The 20826-nt window shown below is 43.7% G+C and overlaps 2 protein-coding genes and 1 non-coding gene across 3 annotated transcripts in view; 1 reads left to right on the forward strand and 2 right to left on the reverse strand.

Moving 5' to 3' along the window:
* CTNNA2 (catenin alpha 2) overlaps positions 1-20826 on the reverse strand; it is a 1049409-nt gene that overhangs the window by 337233 nt on the left and 691350 nt on the right.
* Positions 7449-7548, reverse strand: LOC118906563. The gene has a single exon (XR_005022543.1). It is a non-coding gene; the product is annotated as a small nucleolar RNA SNORA72 (small nucleolar RNA).
* LRRTM1 (leucine rich repeat transmembrane neuronal 1) lies at positions 11729-14601 on the forward strand. The gene is made up of 2 exons (XM_036873993.1): positions 11729-12320; positions 12594-14601. Exon 2 carries the CDS (start codon positions 12653-12655, stop codon positions 14219-14221), a length of 1569 nt encoding a protein of 522 aa, XP_036729888.1. The 5' UTR covers positions 11729-12320; positions 12594-12652; the 3' UTR covers positions 14222-14601.

Consider the following 20826-nt stretch of genomic DNA (forward strand, 5'->3'; position numbering starts at 1 on the left):
TTAAGTGTGCTCAACAGATATTTGTTAACTCCTAACTGGTGGGCTGATTGATTGACAAGAACAGGACCCCAAAGCATATACATTGAAAATAGTATTAGTTATAGCTTCAAACAATAAGTAATCCTCTTCTGAAAAGAGCAAATACCCAAAGCAGACTTCATACAGAATGACAGCAGTAGGCTTTAATGGAAAATTTCTCTCTCTCTCTCTCTCTTTTTCTATTCAGCCTTGAGGTGAAAGGCAAACTGAAGGAGAGTGTTGGTCATTGTAACCAGGTTCCTTCACTTAAAACACAATCAAAAGTTGAGAAAAGCTCTAGGTCCTTTATGCCCATGTCTGTCCTCAGCCTGGTGAAATAAACTTGTACTGTCGAAAGCTTAGCCTCTCCTACCTAGTCCCCCACCTCACTTCTGGGGTCTCAAATAAAGGGAATCCAACAAACTACAGTAATGCTTGATTTAGACCAGTGACTTGCACGTGCTAGAAGCTTAATAAGTTCTATTGGTCTTATTACTTGTATAAAGGCCTAACAGTACCTAAGGACCTGTACGTTTTCTAGAGATATTTAACTTGTGGTCTTAAGATTGGAGCATCAATCTTTCAACCTTCAGAAAACCAAGATCCAGTTAAGCAACTGCTTAGGAATATAGAAGTTCAGTTTAAATAAGTATGTGCCTAGCTGTTTCTACTTTAAAAATTGTTCTAACATCTAAACGATTCTTCCCAGTTAAATACAATATTCTTTAATATTTATGTACTGTTATTTTAATTTTAAATTTCTATTTTTATAGGCAAAGGACAATTGAGCAGAAAAATGTTATACCCTCTCTCTCTCATGCTGTGAAGCAACCTGTTTTACTGTTTAAGCCTGTGTTTGTTCTGTTTCAATTGTACAGAGGAAACAGTTCTGGCACCTTTAAAAATCAAAGATCTATCACTCAACAGGAGAACATAGCAACCTAGGAAAGGGAATTATGAGGAATAGAGAAAAGATACAGTGCTTCTAAAACCTCACTGGGCTTATGAATCACCTAGGAATCTTGTAAAAATGTAGATTATAATTCAAGTATATCTTGGGTGGAGTCTGAGAGTCTGCATTTCTCACAAGCTCTAGGTGATGCTTGTGCTGCTGGTCCTTGTGTTTATGGATGATGCTGTTTGGGTCACGTGGCTTGAGAAATAAAAATCACTTTAGAGCATTTGGTATTGTAATTGCAGTTATAGTAACATTAAGCCAGTACTATTTTATTTAACCTACAAAAATGACCAAAAATTCTTCCCCACCCATGCAGAGATGAAGCCTCTTTCTCCTCTCCTTGAGTCAGGATGACCACATGACTAGCTTTGGCCAACAGACAACAGCAACCTGCTGGAAGACGAGACCTGAAAAGTACTTGTGCACTGAGACTTGCTCTCTCTTGCTGCTCTTAGAACCCTTCAATCACCACACAGTTGCACCAGAGCTAGCCTTCTGGAGGATGAAAGGCCACATGGAAGAGAAGCAAGGTCCCCCTGCCAACGGCCTGCCAATCGCCATCCCTTTGAGAGAAGCCATCCTAGGTTATACAGTCTCCAGCTAATTCTCCAGTTAACCACAGTCAAGCTGGCTTATGCAGAAGATCTGCCCCAACACACAGGACCATGAGCTAAATAAAATGATTGATTGTTGTTTTAACCACCAAGGTTTTTGTTTGTTTGCTTTGTTTTGTTTTTTTCATGCAGCCTCTAAAATATGAACTGATACTTAAGAAGGAGCAATAAAAGTTTGCAAAGTCAGAGGTGCATAACACTATTTGTGCTTATGATTCTTTTTCCTTCTTGTCTTCATTCTATGTGGTATAATTTTGGTCTCATATAATAGAAATGGATATCAGTAGTTATTGCAATAGAATTTGAACTATTTTTCTATATTATAATTAAATTTATTTTTACCTTGTATTTTACTATGTTGAATCCTTCTGTTTAGAAGTTAAGTCACGTGCCCAGGTCACACAGTTTGTAAATGGCAGAACACTTTTTAGCCTAGCACAGTCAGAAATTTCAAAAGTTCCTTGCAGTAAGTTATTCAGTGTCTCAATTCTTCTGCTAAGATGCAAATACAGAATTACATACTGAAGGACATGCTCTCCAGCCCTCACCTAGTTTCATGTTTGAGAAGGTAATGCTAGGCCCAGTTACAAAGGAATGATCTTACACAGATATGAGATGCCAATGGCAAACCCTCTTGGGGGAAGGGCTCAGCATCAGCCAGTCCTTGACCCAGAGCCCTTAGACAGACAGCACTGGTGTTGCACTGTTCCTTTGCAGGTTTACTCACTGTTGGGCAGCCTCTCCCAATGTTGATGGTCCTTGACCATCTGGGCGCTTCTCAAAACCTGTCAATCTCCACCATATTTTTTTCTTTTTCACAGCCATGTGAAATATCTATTACTCACAGTCTCATGGCCATGACTATATATTAAAAGCTGTTCACTATGGACTTGCACAATGTTCCCTACTTTGTGCCTCCTATTGAAGTGACCTCCACCTCCTCTGCTCCCTCCTATTCTTCCACATTGAGAATCATCATGTTAAAAGAAGCTTTCCAAACTGGTATTCCACAAGCTGAATAACGCCTGCAGTGTCACTTGCTTATGAATAGAATAGGATTCTTAAAAATTAGAATTTGAAAGCCTTTAATCAAACCATGTACTTTGCAGATAGCACAGGCCATATACTCCCTATCACCCAGCTGCTTCCCACATCACAGCACCTTACCATACTGCAAAGGCCTCTGATTGTACATCAGCTGTATTCTAATCTTTCTCTCTGAGGATTTGCATATACTGCCACCACTATAACTACCAAGCACGTTCCAGGGATTCCCTTATCTTTAGATCCAGATGTAACCTCTGTCCACATCTTTAACTGTAGGCATGTAGGATCCTAGTTCCCCAACCAGGGATTGAACCCAGGCCCTTGGCAGTGAGAGCTCGGAGTCCTAACCAGTGGACCACCAGTGGTTAACTGCTTACTCTTAGCTCTATATGTTAGAGTTTTCTTTCACATCTTATTCTTCCTTTCCTCCCATCTACCCTAAATCAATCCATTCACTGAAATCATCTTAAATTGTTTCTTGGAAAAAGCACCATTTAAAAGATTGTCAATCCCATTGCAAAACTATTTTTGTACTTGTCCTGTCCTGTCCATCTCTCATGTTAATATAGTCAGCCTCACACAATATCTCACTTGGGCAGATATGGGAAGCTCCCAGCTTCTCTCCTTGTTTTCAGTATCCTTTTCCCTGCCCTTCGTGTTCAAGACCATCATCAGGATTATATTCCTTGTACCCACATTTTGGAAATTGTAATCCAGGTTGAAAGTCTTCCCAATCTGGCTGTGAGCTAACACTCCAGTCTCATCTCTCCTCAATCCCCTCTCTTTCATTCCTGTGCTCCAGACACCATAAGCATCTCAGAAGCCCCTGTAGTTTTTTCACAGACTTTGCCTACTGACTGGAGTGGCCACCCTCTGTCTATCTGGTCAACCCCTCCTCCTTTTTTCTCACCTCCTCTGACTGTCCTTGCTCAATTAGCTAGAGAAATCTCTCCAATCCCAGTTCTTGCTTACATCTCTGCCATAGCATGAATCATACTGCCTTGTTACCCATCACCTCCACTCCAGATCTAAGAATACCCAAGGCAGGCACATTTTATCTAACTTTATCTCATCAGCTAAACCTCCATTTGACTTTAACGAAAACAAATAAGATCAGCAACAGACATTTATGCTAAATTATTAAAAGGTATTCTCAAGGCGCCTGTGAGAGATTAAGAAGTGGTTCCAGAGAATGGGAGATGATGATTGAATAAAGACATAAATGCACCCAACTGGTTAATTTACTACAGAAGGCTCACTGCTCATGGATGGTGGGGGATTTCCTACACAAACTAGATCTGTGAAATGAAGCCACATATAAATGGCATTAATGTGTGTGACTTCAACTCCAAAAGTTTGCACCTTCCTGGGTTAATAATTTGTGCCTATATGTCAATGTAATATAAAGGCTTTTTATATTTAGCTCAGATTCCCCAGGCTATTGATTAGGCAAAAATTCAAACCAGTTAATAAAGTCAATTCAACAAGAATCTCTACAAAGCCAGCACTGTGCCAGACTGCACTAAGAGGAAAGGGGGCACGTTTATCACTGTAATGTGGCAATTCTGATGCTCTTTGTATATGGTTTCTCATATATGATAGTCTTCCACACCTTTAGAGGTAGATATTAGAGGGTCCTAAAAGCAGGAAAATAACAAGTCTTTCCTTAGGGGATTTCATTTTACCTGCAAAGACAAAATTAGCAACATGTGGAAAACAAGATAATTAAATGTCAAGATGTATCAGAGACAGAACTTACTACAGAATCAAATTGGTTCCATTATTTGTGGCTAGGATGAGGGGGTGAGACTTGTTAATACCAAGCAGAAGAACTGTAGTTGTCTGGCTATCCCCACAAATTCTTGGGGCCTGACAGAAAACTGATTTTTGCACCAGCATCTTGTTACAGTGTTTGAGATCTAAACCTGAGAATCACTTCTTGGTATGGTGAGAGCCAAGTTAAAGTCAAATATACCTCTGGGTTTACAATTAAATAAATGTTTCCTGAGCTGTTCTGGCACATTGGTTTGATGTTAACAGATGTCCCAAATAAGTGGGTGAAACCATGAAAAACAAGATTTCTCGTGATTGAGATAGTGTATTGTGAATAGCAAAGAACAGAGTCTAGTGCATTTCACAAATATATTTAAACATTCTTACCTCCACAGAGTATTTTAAGTAACACGGCATTAAACTATTTTCAGACATTAACACCTTTGCGAAAATAATTTGGCTGGACAGCCACTTAATAAGATGTGGCAATGAAATGCTTGTGAGCTCCCAGAAGGAACACTGAAGACCCCAAAGCCCAAGCCTCCACCTGCCTCTTCAGGAAGGAGGGAGGAAATGGGAATGGGAAGGAAGGATGGTTCCAAGGCACCAAGAACAGATTCCGACAGGGATCTCAGTCGGTGCCCCAGACAGATGAAGGAAAGGGAACCAAAAGATGTTTCTATCTGTGGTGTAGTGGAGTTTCTCAAGGAGAAGAAGAAAGCAGCAAAAGAGATATTGAGGGTGAAATATGTACAGCCTTTCAGGAGGATAATCTGGCCTTATGTATTGAAAGTCTTTTAAAACTCCCTACTCTTTGAATACCAATACTACTTCTGGAATTAAAATTTAAAGACACAGTTGCCTAAATGTGCAAGGGTATATGTCCTAGTCTGTTCAGGCTGTTACAACAAACTACCACAGACTTGGTGGTTAAACAACAAACATTTCTTTCTCACAGTTCTGCAGGCTTGGAAGTCCAATATCAAGGAACCTACAGATTCGGTATCTGGTGAGAGCCTGCCTCCTAGTTCATGGACATCCGTATTCTCACTGTGTCCTCACATGACAGAAAGGGCCTGAGAGCTCTCTGGGTCTCTTTTATAAGAGCACAAATCTCATTCATGAGGGCTCCACTCTAGTGACCTAATAACCTCTGGCAGGGCCCACCTCCAAATACCATCACATTGGGGATTAGGTTTCAATATATGAATTCTGGGGGGCACAAACATCCAGTCTATAGTAGTATATGTATGAGGAAGTTTGTCCCAGTCATTTCATAAGAGCTAAAAACCAGAAACAACTTAATTGGTAAAAAAGGGAGATGGGTAAAATAAATAGAATGGTCTGTAGCCATTGAAGATGATCCTATCAATTTGTATTCTGGATATGGGAATATATCAACAATGAAAAAAAATAGTTACAAAGTAATATGTATAATGTTATTGTATTTTTAGAAAGTATAAATATATGTGAAATAGTAAAATTCTAAAAGAATATGTACCCAAAACTTAATAGTTTGTCTCCAGGTGGTTGAATTTTAGGTGACAATCTTCATTTAAAATTTTTTTTCGTGTTTTTTTCCCCCATTTTTCATTTTTCTATAATAAAAAGGTAGCACTTAGACATCCATGAGAAATACATACAGATTGACAGTGATAAGAAAACTGAGGTGTAATATAAGCCAGGAACTGCCTAAGACTAGCATGTACAAGGGCTCTCTATACTTACTGCCTTACCAACAGTAAAACCAAACTTTATTAAGAGCCCTATGAAGTGCTAAGTACTGAGATAGACACAGACTTTGCATTCTATGTGTTTGAAATCTAATAGGACAGAGAACAAGTTTCAGAAGACGTGAGGTTTTTGTCCAAATTCTAGCACCCATCTTGGGCAATCACTTAACATTTCTGGCCCTTCAATTCCTGAACTATAAACTAGGAAATTAATGATACTTGAGTGACTTTTTCAGGATAGAATTTGTGAGTGCTCCAATAGAATGCTTCTTAAAATTTAATTTTAACCTGGAGCTGATGGTAAAATGCAGATTTGATTCAATGGGTCTAGGAAGACAACTAAACTTCTGCCTTTCTAACATGCTCCAGGCCTGCTAGTCCTTTGCTTACACTTTCAAGTTGCAAAATTCTAATATACATGATATCATTGAATTTTCCCCAAGAATCCTTTAAGATAGCCATGCTTGGTCCTATTTCACTGATAATGGAGTGACCTGTGTAGGATCAAACTGAGAGAAAATGGCAAAGCAAGGAACCCCAGTTGAAGTCTTTTTATTCCTAATCTCCAAGATGTTAAGGTCCCATTCAGTTCTAAAATACTATAATTAGAAATGGCTGCTACACTCATATCAAGTGAACCGCACCAGGAGCAGTATTGGTAAAGGTAAGCTGCTAATATAGTTCAGAAGAATGAGAGATCACTTTACATGGGAATCAATTAAGAAGTCATAGAAGGGAACTTCCCTGGCACTCCAGTGGTTAAGACCCTGTGCTTCCACTGCAGGGGGCGTGGGTTCGATCCCTGGTCAGAGAACTAGGATCCTACATGCCGCGTGGCATGGGCAAGAAAAAAAAATGTCAGAGAGGAAATTTGACATCATCAGCCTTGAAGGAAGGCTAGAATGAAGGCAAGCAAAGATGGAGAGAGTATAAACAGCAGTTAGGTATAATATGGCATGAGCAGAGCACATGGCAGTGCAGAAGAAGCTTGTAGAGAGGGGCCCAGGACAGCAGAACAGGTCTCAGGAGCCAACCCAGGTATTTATTACAAAAGTCAAAGATAACCTTAAGGTGTTCAGTCTTAGAGGCTAGAAGAATACAGCAAACTAACATTTTCAGTATAGCATTGGTAGCCCTTTTTAAAAAAATTTTACAGTTCATTTAATGGCAAATGGTAATCATCAAATTAACAATGGTTACCTTCAAAACTTATTACACTAGCTGTGCTGTCATTTCTCAAGCTTGGTCACATACCTAAAGTCACACACACTTTCCACATAAGATGCATCATACAAAGCAGACTTGGTTTATCACCAGTATTTATAAAACCAGGCCTAGGGAAAGAACTAGGTCTGGGGACCAATGCATGGTCTTAATATAGCAAATGTTTGGAAACCCTGTACCAACTTCCTTCCTCTCCCAACACAGATTCCATTTGTCCCTGTATATCTTCTTCCCCCGGAGAACTAGGGAATTAATCCACTCATCATGATATATGCATTTCAGTTCCCCATCGTAGGTTATGCCTTCACGATGCCCATCTCTCCAGTCAGTGAGCCCTGAGTCCTTAAACTACTTCATACACTTTACTTCCTTCAATGAAGCTTTTTAGCATTGGTCCCATTTGACCTGTCAGCTCTTCACATTTGTATGTTCTAGAGATATTTACTCTCAAGCACTGGGCCATATATAATTATTATCGGCTAAGTCTCTCAGTGTCTACTGCTCTTCCCTACCTAAAGCTCCAGGAGGAAAACACTAAGTCATTGCATTTCTTTGGTTTACTCCCATGACTTAATATCAATGCAAGATGTTAGGTATTGCCTTAGTGCTATCCATATTACTACCTTGTTTTAAGAGGAGGATAAAGTTTGATAAGAAAAAATGACCTTTTCTAATGTGTTCCTCCTAAGTAGATCTCCTGAGAGAAACCTTACAGCCCTCACCCTTTGGCCCCATATACATCTTCAGAGGCACTCTGCAAAAGGCCAGTTATATGCTGTGTGCCCACAGGAACAACAGAGTTAATTCTCTCCTTTTGAAATTGTGACTCCCACCCTCCTCCCCTACATCTAAATGTTTCCTTTTAAAGAAAAGCCAGTGCTCACTGCTACTGAAAATTAAAGACAACCACATAAAGACCAAGGTCCAGGCTGGAGCAAGCAATGACAGAACATTAAAATCACCATTTGAATTTCTCTTTCCTTGAACACTGCCAAAGATTACTACTGGAAGGCCAATCCTCAGAATGCATGCTCATTTCAGACTTTTGTCACTTGCACCTCTAGGTTCACAAACTATTTTGAGTCAAAGAAATGAATTGGAGGTGGCCTTCAGTTGAGATGAAATGGGAGAGATACAACATTTCAAAAAAAAAAAAAAAAAACTGTATGTGACCAGCCCCTACCACCCCATCACAACATAAAGTACCAAGAAGAAACAAGGAGGGTTTATTATGCAAAGGTTAATGTATCAGTATAAGGTTTAGGAGAGGAGGAATAAATTACCCCTCCCTCCTCCAAACTATACTTCTGGACTCTCCAGCTGCATCGAGCTTGTTCTTCCACCTCCTCTTAGTTCCAGATTGTGTTTTGGCAATCAGATCCATACTTCATGTACCCCTGAGTTCTTTCCCATTTGCTGAATCCACATTTTCAAGATTTTTATCCTTTCTTACCCCACTCCCCAATCACATGTTGGCCTAGTAGCTTGAGGTGCCTTTCTTGCTCAACTACTATGGCAGTTCAGCAAAGCATGCTAAATATCTTTCCCCATACAAACACGGAAAATAACAAGGGTGTTTTTAAGTGTGTAAAGTATCTCTCATCAGCATTCAATGCTGAAGGAGAAGACATTTACCAACAGAAAACTGTGCTTAGCCCAGAAAAAGAGATTGCTCATGTATATACACAATCATCACATTATAACCTGATGCATTAGATGTTCTCACAAGAGAGGTAAAGAGTTATGAGAGATCAAACATGAGGAAAGAAAGAACTTTATGTGAGCTCTTTCCTTTTTTTTACTTTTTAGTGTATTGGACCCTAAGAGGCATGAAATTAAAACTCATGAAAACCAGCTATATCAGCTTGCTTTGGTGACTCAAAAGTTGTCGTTTCTCGACTCAACTTTGCTGAAACACTTGATTCATGTTGTTCTTATTTAACCTAATTTGCATTGATTTAATCAGGGCTGGTGTGCTTTAAATACATAATAAATTGGGATTCTGCAACTTAGATGACTTAGAATAGCTAAATTTCAATAAAGCTCATTTCAATCTGTTAATGTATACGGTTCTGCCAAGGGGTTTAAAACCGTAGAAAAGATGCAATCTTGCCACATTAGAAGTGGGAAAGATTTAAAGATACCATCCAGATGAAATGATTTGCAGGATAATAATGTGAAAAGCAATATATATATGTACATATGTATTTTTTAATTACAGCCTAGACATATCTTCTACGTTTTGAGTATCATACTTAGAAGAAAACTCACTTATAAATGCAGTGAATTTAATTTTATTTTCCTTCCTTCTTGCCAAGACTCAACTCTTTTCTGCCTCTCTGTACCAGCTCTACAAATCAAGTGACATCCAAAGTGGGACCTCTTCTTGCCATTTGGCAGGCTCTAGCACCACTTTGCAAGCTGCCTGCATTAGGAGAATTTTCTTCCTAGCAGCCATGGGGATTGGGTGGCTTGTACTCACAATACTTGCTGAATGGTTGGCCAATGTTTACCCCTGTCTGCCCCAGCTCCCCAACCCTTTAGAGTTTATGGCTCAATCAACCGGCTTGCTGTGAGGAATAATTGTCTTGGCAAGAGGTGAAAACACTTGAAGGTGAAATTGTTTGTCTGTTAAAGTGTTCCGCAGCACCCTGGAGGTGCCAGTGCCCAGTCCAGACTTAGGCAGGAGGCAAGAGTGATGGAGAGGTGACCATCAAGAATGGGAAAGGAAGACCACCACTTTGGTGCGGGACAGAAAATAACCTATCTGTGCCAGTAACAAGCTGTGAGACCTCGGATAATCACCCGATGTCTCTGTACCTTAGTTTTGTCATGTGCAAAATTCAGATTTTCTAATGTCTTTTTTAGGTCCTAAGACAGCATGTGATGTCTAGGACATTTCAGCTTTGTTTTCCTTCCAACTGAAGGATGCATCTCAGAGATGAATGACCAGGCCAGAGCTCAGAGGAATCCAAAATGGAATGATTCATGCCCCTGTTCATATAACTTTTCCTGAAAAGTACCACTAGTCTTTGGTGACTTTGATTCCACTGGTTAGTAGTGTCTTTAGCTTGAATGTAAGGAGCAACCTAGTTACTTGTCCAAAGCCAGTCCAACCCTGGAGCTTTGGTAATCCACCTCATTCTTATCAATGTGAGCACAACTATAGATAACGTCCACTTATTTTCAGTTCCTAAGAGTCAGACATGATAGGAATTAGAAGTGAGGAGCTGGAAATTCACACTTCATTCTCCCTATTACCTCCTTGGGCATATTTGTCAAGAAGGTAGGCTTATCCACTCACTTCCAGCAGGGTTTCTCTGTCTTTTTTTTTTTTTAACAGATGACCAACAGGTCCCTGACAACAGCAATGCAGACCCTCTCCAGACCAGTTGGAACAAGACAGAGCTCAACATAAGAAGCTTAAGGAGCCCATCCATAAATGAGTGTTAATGGAAATAATCAGGCCAAGACCTCTTCATACTCACATGATACAATTTAGTAACAGTCTCAAAGCTTAAGTACGGGTGTATATATAGAAAGGGGTAGGCTTCACGAGGGTTTAAACTACCCCTTCTCCTCTCATCCTCTCGCACATTCTCCTGGAGCGGAGTGTACTGCAGGGTTCTGTCATCACCATGAGCAGCACGTCAGGGTCAGCCCTCCCGGTGTCAGACATTAAAATCTTTCTTTAATCCACCCAGGACCCCACAGACATCTATGGAGACTGGTGAAGCCCCGGCGAGATCTCGGGCAAGAGAAACTCCCTGTACACAGACATAGGTTTCTGCCACTCTAGGTCTCCTACCCCCGGGACCAGGGTGGCTTTCCAAATCCGCTGAGTTTGGAAAGCATTCCCCCATCCACCACCTAAAAGGGCTGGCTGACTGCAGAACTCCAGTGCCCGCAAGGGAAAAAAGAAAAATCTCAGCCAAGTCCCCACAATCACTGCTTTCCTCTAGCTTCTCTCAAGTTGCTTTTCTAAAGCAAAGGACCAAATGTTGATTTCTCTACAGATTCCTACGTATCTCTTACACGTAGACAGCTTTACAGGGGGAGGGGGGAACGTTCCCCAAAGGGAAGGGGAGGGCGGAACAGAATATTTCAGTCTCCCACTTGGAAATATCTTGTCGTTGATGATGCTTTTCCAAACGTCCATCCCCCCTCCTTTTTTTTTTTTTTTTCTTTTTGGAAATATGGACCACAAAGCTGAAAGTTATTTCCATTTCATCAAAGAACATATATTACTTTAGTGGTTCGGGAGAATGTTGGTTTTCTGCCCACCCCTTTTCAATCTGCCCATGTCTGAGGTGCTCCGGGAAGACGCACAATCGTGAGCAGCTTACGACACTCAGTGAGCAGTAGGTGCCGGTGCAAGCTCGCGCCTCACACTGCCTGGCGGAGGGAAGGAGCCCGGGCGCTGGGCGCCGCTCCCCGCTCCCAGCTCCGCCGCCCGAGCCGCCCGCCGCCCGCACCTCCCCGCCGCCCGCAAAGCATGAGCGAGCCCGCTCTCCGCAGCCGCCCCGGGCGCGAATGGCAGGCGGTCTCCGCGGAGCAAAAGGTGGCGCCGGTCAGTGGTCCTTTCCAATGACGGACATTAACCAGACTGTCAAATCCTGGGGAGTCGCGAGCCCCGAGTTTGGAGTTTTTTTTTTTTCCCCCACAACGTCACAGTCCGAACTGCAGAGGGAAAGGACAGCGGCAGGAAGGCGAAGCCCCGGTTCCCGCACGCAGTTGGGAAACTTGCGGGTCCTAGAAGTCGCCTCCCCGCCTCGCCGGCCGCCCTGCAGCCCCGAGCGGAGCAGCAAAGTGAGACATTGTGCGCCTGCCAGATCCGCCGGCCGCGGACCGGGGCTGCCTCGGAAACACAGAGGGGTCTTCTCTCGCCCTGCATATAATTAGCCTGCACACAAAGGGAGCAGCTGAATGGAGGTTGTCACTCTCTGGAAAAGGGTGGGTAAGACACTTTTTAATTAAATTCTTTCCCGAAGATTTTTTTTTTCCTCCCTTTTCTTTGCTGCAGCATCTAACATGGACCAAATCACCATCTCTTTGATCTTTACGTGGCTGTGAACTTTCTATGCTGCCCAGCTTTCTGCATGCTTAGAGGTGAACGTGTGGCTTTGGGGAGGGGGGGATCCTGCTTTATTTCAATGCATTTATTTGATTTTTGCCCTTTTCTCCCCCTCCCCCGCTCCCCCTCCCTCGGAATAAAATATGATGTAGATTTCTGACCGAGCGCTTCCAATGGACATTCTCCAGCCTCTCTGGAAAGATTCTCGCTAATGGATTTCCTGCTGCTCGGTCTCTGTCTATACTGGCTGCTGAGGAGGCCCTCGGGGGTGGTCTTGTGTTTGCTGGGGGCCTGCTTTCAGATGCTGCCCGCCGCCCCCAGCGGGTGCCCGCAGCTGTGCCGGTGCGAGGGGCGGCTGCTGTACTGCGAGGCGCTCAACCTCACCGAGGCGCCCCACAACCTGTCCGGCCTGCTGGGCTTGTCCCTGCGCTACAACAGCCTCTCGGAGCTGCGCGCCGGCCAGTTCACGGGGTTAATGCAGCTCACGTGGCTCTATCTGGATCACAATCACATCTGCTCGGTGCAGGGGGACGCCTTTCAGAAACTGCGCCGAGTTAAGGAACTCACACTGAGTTCCAACCAGATCACCCAACTGGCCAACACCACCTTCCGGCCCATGCCCAACCTGCGCAGCGTGGACCTCTCGTACAACAAGCTGCAGGCGCTCGCGCCCGATCTCTTCCACGGGCTGCGGAAGCTCACCACGCTGCACATGCGGGCCAACGCCATCCAGTTCGTGCCCGTGCGCATCTTCCAGGACTGCCGCAGCCTCAAGTTTCTCGACATCGGATACAATCAGCTCAAGAGTCTGGCGCGCAACTCTTTCGCCGGCTTGTTCAAGCTCACCGAGCTGCACCTGGAGCACAACGACTTGGTCAAGGTGAACTTCGCCCACTTCCCGCGCCTCATCTCCCTGCACTCGCTCTGCCTGAGGAGGAACAAGGTGGCCATTGTGGTCAGCTCGCTGGACTGGGTATGGAACCTGGAGAAAATGGACCTGTCGGGCAACGAGATCGAGTACATGGAGCCCCATGTGTTCGAGACCGTGCCACACCTCCAGTCCCTGCAGCTGGACTCCAACCGTCTCACCTACATCGAGCCCCGTATCCTCAACTCCTGGAAGTCGCTGACGAGCGTCACCCTGGCCGGGAACCTCTGGGACTGTGGGCGCAACGTGTGCGCCCTGGCCTCGTGGCTCAGCAACTTCCAGGGGCGCTACGATGGCAACTTGCAGTGCGCCAGCCCGGAGTACGCACAGGGCGAGGACGTCCTGGACGCCGTGTACGCTTTCCACCTGTGCGAGGAGGGGGCCGAGCCCACCAGCGGCCACCTGCTCTCGGCCGTCACCAACCGCAGCGACCTGGGATCCTCCGCCGGCCCGGCCACCACTCTCGCTGACGGCAGGGAGGGGCAGCCCGACAGCACGCCTGAGCTGGCTACCGTGGCCCTCCCCGGCGGCGAGCACGCCGAGAACGCTGTGCAGATTCACAAGGTGGTCACCGGCACCATGGCCCTCATTTTCTCCTTCCTCATCGTGGTCCTGGTGCTCTATGTCTCTTGGAAGTGTTTCCCAGCCAGTCTCAGGCAGCTCAGACAGTGCTTTGTGACGCAGCGCAGGAAGCAAAAGCAGAAACAGACCATGCATCAGATGGCTGCCATGTCTGCCCAGGAATACTACGTTGATTACAAACCGAACCACATTGAGGGAGCCCTGGTCATCATCAACGAGTATGGCTCGTGTACCTGCCACCAGCAGCCCGCGAGGGAATGCGAGGTGTGATTGTCCCAGTGGCTCCCAACCCGTGCGCTACCAAATATGCCTGGACAGCCGGGGCGGGCCGGCGAGCACCAGGCTGGGGTCCTCCTGTCTGTGCTCTGATATGCTCCTTGACTGAAACTGTAAGGGGATCTCTCCCAGAGACTTGACATTTTAGCTTTATTGTGTCTTAAAAACAAAAGCGAGATAAAACACAACAAAACCCCACCCCACAACCTTCAGGACAGTCTATCTTAAATTTCATATGAGAACTCCTTCCTCCCTTTGAAGATCTGTCCATATTCAGGAATCTGAGAGTGTAAAAAGGTACCAATCAATCAATCATTGATTTTTTTTTTGGTAAACTTAAAATGTTTAAAATAAAATAGCATTTACAGTTTTTACAGACTGGTGTAACCTAAATGAATTGTTACCTGGTTAAGAGAGAAGCAACAGTTAGAATTTCCTTCCCCCTGCCCCCGTGTGTGTGTGTGTGTGTGAGTGGAGGGGTGATCTAGTGGCCAGAGGGAAAATCCAGAAATTCAGGAGCAAAGTAGCCAGGCTTATTTTGAAACATTAAGAAGGACAAACAGAGCTTATCAGGTGGAGGTACCCCACATGATTAAGGACTGAAAAAAGCAAGACCCTTTATATTATATTTGGGGGTGGGGAGGTGCAGTGCAATCTAGCCACTTTAAAGCAATTGAAAGGTGGACTGAGGACTGAGCATCCTTGCTCAGCCTTTAAGGCAGAGATCATTGCAAATGCTTTTTAAAAGGCAGTGCCAGGCAGTTTTTCCTATGAACAGGAAACATTTTTGCACTTAATACAAGCGTCTTTCAAATCGATTCAAAATCTCACCCCCAAATGCCACTGGTTCACTATTCTCCTACGCCTTGGATTCACCAGACTTAGTAGCATTTGTTCCCTTTTCCATACTCTCTCAAGTGAAAGACCCTCAGCTCCTGTGGTCTGACTCAGGGAAATAAGGCGGAATCCAAATGTTCGGTGATGAAAGCTGTGCTTTCTGGAGCATATTGGTAAGACTGCAGCAAGCTGAGGCTCTCAGCAGTGACAGCACACTCCTAGTTGCTGTGGGGAACAGTGAGAAAATCCTACCCTGGGTGCTGCTTGTAGCAGGAGACTTTAGGGGCAGACAGGATACAGAAGTGATGGGGGTGGGGTGGGATGGGGAAGATGAGTTTTTGATCCTATGTTCCAATATTACTGAAATAGGAATAATTTGTTAACCCAGGACAGAAAAGCTGCCTCTCCTCAGATTGCCCTGTTGTGTAATGCCTGCTTTCCTGTGTTGTCTTAGTTTTTTTCTGTGTTGGGGTCAGTGATTTCCCCTTCCCAACCTTCATAGGTTTCCAGGTCCACAGAGATGTGGGTTGTTTATTGAACTAAATTCAAGAGTGGTAGCAGGTGGTGGTGTGGGGAAGGGACGGGGGAGAAGTATGTGTGACGGACGGGAGGGGTCTTTCACTAGCTAGCAATTTAAGCAAATGTGTGATTGAAATAAACTGTCAGGAGTGACAGCTGGTGAGCTAATGTTGTCCATGTCCAGAAGTTTTTCTCAAACTCAGGTGCTCACCCCTCTGAATGATCTTACAGACTGGCATCGTTCTTTTTTCCTTTTCTTTTTGGAGAGAGAGAGAAGTCTGAATTGCAGGAAGAGGGATGGGGGGAGAAAACATACACCACCCTCTCCCAAAATGCAAATGCCTCCGGCCACCTACCTAAAAAGGCACAATCAGCTGTTTGAAATGCAGAATGGCATCACCAGGAGGTTTACTTAATCTGAGGGTTGGTAGTAGATTTCTCTTTTACCAATGGAGAACCCAATATGCCTAAAAATACTGCTTCTGAGAGGTTCTTTCAAGAGAAATATTTTGCAAATGTCTCTAAGATGTTAAGCCTTGGTAGAGAGCTTCTTACGCACGCACACGCGTGTGGGCATGCGCACGCGCGTGCACACACACACACACACACACACACACACACACACCCCATAATCTCATTTTCTCTGACCAGGAAACGTCATCTTATTTTGTTTATAATTAAAACATGACTTTATGACACATACCAATGCACGCAACACCCATTTAAACTAGTAATGTTCTAGAAGAGAGACGCTTTGATAACTTTGAGGAGGGGGTTTTGGATTTAATCTAAGAATGATCATTTGGGAATGCCATTGTAAACAGCATCTCACTTGGAGGGAAGGGGTTGCAGGAACATCTATAATGAAACCTCACTAAAGAGACCTCCTCTAGGAGACAACAGACCTTTTCTGGAAAAAAAAAAATCCCCCAGTTGTGCAACTGAAGGATTCAATTCAATCTTTGGATTCTATGGATTTAATATGCTCCTGGGAAGGTTCCTGAAATCCAGTGCCAAAAGCTGCTCTGGCTTGGTGCATTAAGGGTGGTGTTGGTGTGCTTATAGGGAAAGCTTCCAGAAGCAAAGCCTTATTGGCAAACATCAGAAGCACAGATCCACCCTACCCCCTAGAAATATGGATATTGGAAACTGTAGAATTTCTCTCCTATCTCTAAGACTTTTTCCCCCTTCATTCTTCTTTTGTAAATGTGGCCATGAGAAAAAGCTAGAGAGTAATCATGCTTTGTTATATGCTGCTGCCACCCCTACCCACCATATGACTAAACACCACATATGTAGAAGATCTGAAGTCCACGTAAATCTAATGAAATACTATTGTAAACAGGACTCTGTAACCTGAGACCTGGAGAACAAATGATGGTCATGAAAACTGTGTTCTTAATTTGTTTGTGTGTGTTTGTGTGTGTGTGTGTGCGTTATTGTCTCTGTGTTGTGTGCCTTTATAGGCAAGGAAATATGTTTCCTACACAAACAGAGAAATTTAGCTCACATCATTTCATGCTCCTGTGCCTCTTGCTTTGGAGAATGGCAGGGGGTGGGGGAAGGCAAGAATGAGGGAAATTGGTAGATTTAACTAAGGTTTTATGACACTTGAAATCTTATCTTTCTTAAATTAATTGATCTTTAAGCTTCAAGAAACTTGCTCTGACCCCCTCTAAGGAAACTACTGAGCATTTAAAAGACAATCTGATTTTTAAAGGTGTAGCACCTTTTTTATTGTTGTTCTTCCCACAGAGGGTGCTGATCTCCTTGTCCTGTGCTGTCTGGAAAGAATTTAAGACCTGGGCATTGTCTCTTCCTGGGCATTGTGATGGATTAACACTCCATGTGCAGTACCTTCCCAGCTGATTAAAGTTCAGCCCTAGTATAGAGGTTTTTCAAATATTTATATAGAAAAAAAAGTCCTTTCAAAAGACAAATGACACTCTCAGACCAGTCTTAGCCCCGATAGTTTTTTTTTTAGGTGGTACCAGAGTGAGCAGGTTGAATGAAACCCATCCTTTGGCCTTCACTCTGAGGAAAAGCAGCCCCTGGGGCTCAGACTCCAGCCCTGATAGTTGAGACCACCACCCAGCCCAGGCTCTCAAGACTGCAAAGTTGCCATCATAAAGAAAAGGTTATTCCAGTAAAAGGAAACTTTTAAAGTTCATTTTTAATATTCTCTCAAGCTCTTCAAAGTCTAAGAGTGCCTTACCTTTTTTCCCCTGCCTTCAGGAAGGAGGCGTTCGGTATGACTTAGCATCAGCAACACGTTTATGAGTATGTGTAAGTCATTAGAGGGGCAAACACTACCTGTTATTTCTCTCAAGTTTCCTGAGCAACTGCACACAGATCACTGGAGGGCTTAGGGGCCTCCTGTGTTGCTGGGTTATATTAATCGACTTGTCAGCAAGTTCGGCACCTATGCTGTCTGGTGCAGCCATGTAGAAGGGAGCACTGGTGGATCACACATCCTGGGATAATGAAAGGCATCAGATACCCTTCTCACAGAGACCATTATCAAGAGGCCAGAATTTATATGCTTTGGACAATGGGTATTATAATGTTTCAGGGTAGTCAAAATAAGCATCAATTATCTCCTCTAGATAGGTGGTTATGTTGGTTGATTTGGGTTTGCCATGGGTGGAATGTCAAATAGCAAGGAGTTAATTGGAATATGACTATTAGACAGGCTCCTGAAATATATATTTTGGGAGAAGTTTAGGGATATACACATGCATACATATACGTAAATGACATAACATGACACATAATAGTCACACACACATACTACATTGTCATATATGTATGTATATATATATATATATATATATATATATATATATATAACCACATGTATAACGACATACACATGACCATATTATATAACTGAACCCTCCAGCATTAATTATCCTCCTGCTTTCTTCTTCCATGGTCAAACTTTTACTCACAAAAGGATCTGATAAAATCAATCACAAGGTGTAAAGGACTGAGGTGGCTGATGGTATTTTCAGGCATTAGTTAATGAGTGGTAGAGGCTCTGCAGGCTGGGGATCTTCTGAGCTCCTCATGCCATAGAAGGGTGTATGCCTGCTACCTAGTGGTAAGAGCCAGCAAAGCATTCTTTAGAGAGCATGCACCTAACTCATGAGTTCCACCTCAGGGTTACAAAACATTTCTCCATTAAAAATCGCTCTACTCTGATTTTTTTCCAGGGATCCTGCAGGCAAAATTCTTACTCCTGTGACTGGGCCCCAGCTCCTGGCCTTCCTCAGCTGGACACAGTTTACAGTTTTTAGCTCAAAGCAAAAACCTGGCTATTACTTCCTTAAGGCTTAGTCAGAGTTGTAAATGAGATGGAGGAAATACATTTACTGAGTGGTTACTTGGTATGAGAACCTTTATCTAGACCTTATCTTTACATGAGGAACCTGAGGCTTAGAGAGGTTGAGTGTTTTTGTACAGCTAGTAATTGGAAGCACAGGGCATTCAGTCTGGTGTCCTTTTAACTATACCCTGTTTCTAATTTCCTTGAATGGTTGCCTCCTCCACTCCTCTAACCAGCAAAGACCCTAGGACTAGCCTGCGCTAAGGGTACATGCTCACCATATTCTTGGTGGATGACATGGGTGCAATGCTTGAATCCAGGAATTTTCATCCTGACTTTGTTTGCTCTGGCCTCTTGTAATCGGGTCATGCAGGACTCTGCCAACAGAGGAGACCTCTCACAGGCTTCCAGGAGCACAAAGTTCAGTTAATCATCCAGCCCAACCACTAACCAGAGGATTTTGGACTCAGAGAGACGAAGGTCTTCCAGGTATTCATATATTACTGTTGAGGATTTATTTAATGACCCCTCTTGGTCATTAAATGGGCTATGTCTCTATGGTGGTAGGTCTCAACCAGGGGCAAATCTGCCACCCAATCAATGTAATGTCCAGAAACATTTGTGGTTTTCATGCTTGGGGGTGGGATGCTACCAGCATCCAGTGAGTAGAGGTCATGGATCCTGCTGAACACCCTACAATGTACAGGAAGGCCCCCTCAACAAGGAATCATTTACCCTAAAATGCCAAGGGTGCCGAGTTTCAGAAACTCTGCTCCCTGGTATAGAGTAATGAGGCCATTGACACCAACAAGCTGTGTTCCAGCTTTGCTTGGAGTCATTCACCCAGCTCTGTTGCCTTCTAATCTTCCTCTCTTGCAAGAGAATTGGAAGTCTAAATGAAAACCCCTCAGGTTGGCTGCTAATCAGCGCGAGGACCTGTAGCTAGCACACACTTCTCAAAGAACATATGGCAAAACTTAAATTAACTGGGACAAAACCTGTCAGAGCCCTCCATTGACCCACTTTTTCTCTGGCAATACCTCATTTAGGAAACAGAAAAAAAAAAAATCGAGTTAACAGTGGATATTTAATTAACAAGAAGGAAAATGAGAAACTTGATATTCCTTTCAGTAGGTGTTCTGATGTCTGGGCTTTTCCCCTTCTCCAACCAAGCCTGGAATGTCTCCAAGGTGGGAATGGGCTTTCATTTTAAAAATCAATGTGCTGGGACTTCCCTGGAGGTCCAGTGGTTAAGACTCCACACTTCCAATGCAGGGGGCGCAGGTGATCCCTGGTTGGGGAACTAAGATCCCATATACCATGTGGTGCAGCCAAAAAATAAAAATAAGAATCAATCTGCTTAGTCTAGTGAGTGGTGGACATATTAATCAGGGCCATGATTTCAGATCTTAGAAGCAGGATGGTCTAGAGATGCAGGAATTGCAAAATGAAGGGCATTTGGGGCCAGGCAGACCACATTGATGAGTGAAGTTTATGGGCCTATGACATTAGGAGAGAACTAGAGAGTTCACTTCAAAAATGCAACTTACTTTTGATTGGTCCTGGTTAATCAACAATTCTGCAGGCTATGTCGAGAGAGTGCTCTGAAAGAACCCCGGTCTTGAAGTCAGGAGAGATGGTCTTTAGACCTGGTGCTGGTACTCACAGGCCTTGGGTCCAACTGGTAATCATCTTAACTCCAGACAGCTTCTCTCTCTTTGCCTTTGGGAGGGTTCATCCAGGTATTCCCTAAGGACCCTTTGGGTTCTGGGTTTCTATTTCATCATTTTCCCCGACAATAAAACAAAAGTGGTTTCAAGCTAGTGCCACTTAACCAGAAAATTAAAATTCCCCTGAATTCCCATTCCCCAGATATTCTGATTCATCAGGATTGACTGCATGTGAACATGTAAAG

Source organism: Balaenoptera musculus, chromosome 13 (genome assembly GCF_009873245.2).
Source record: "Balaenoptera musculus isolate JJ_BM4_2016_0621 chromosome 13, mBalMus1.pri.v3, whole genome shotgun sequence".
In the NCBI taxonomy this organism is placed as follows: Eukaryota; Metazoa; Chordata; class Mammalia; order Artiodactyla; family Balaenopteridae; genus Balaenoptera; species Balaenoptera musculus.

What these genes read in the sequence shown, in the direction of transcription:
- LRRTM1 (XM_036873993.1), top strand. Translation starts at nt 12,653, where the DNA reads ATGGATTTCCTGCTGCTCGGTCTCTGTCTATACTGGCTGCTGAGGAGG.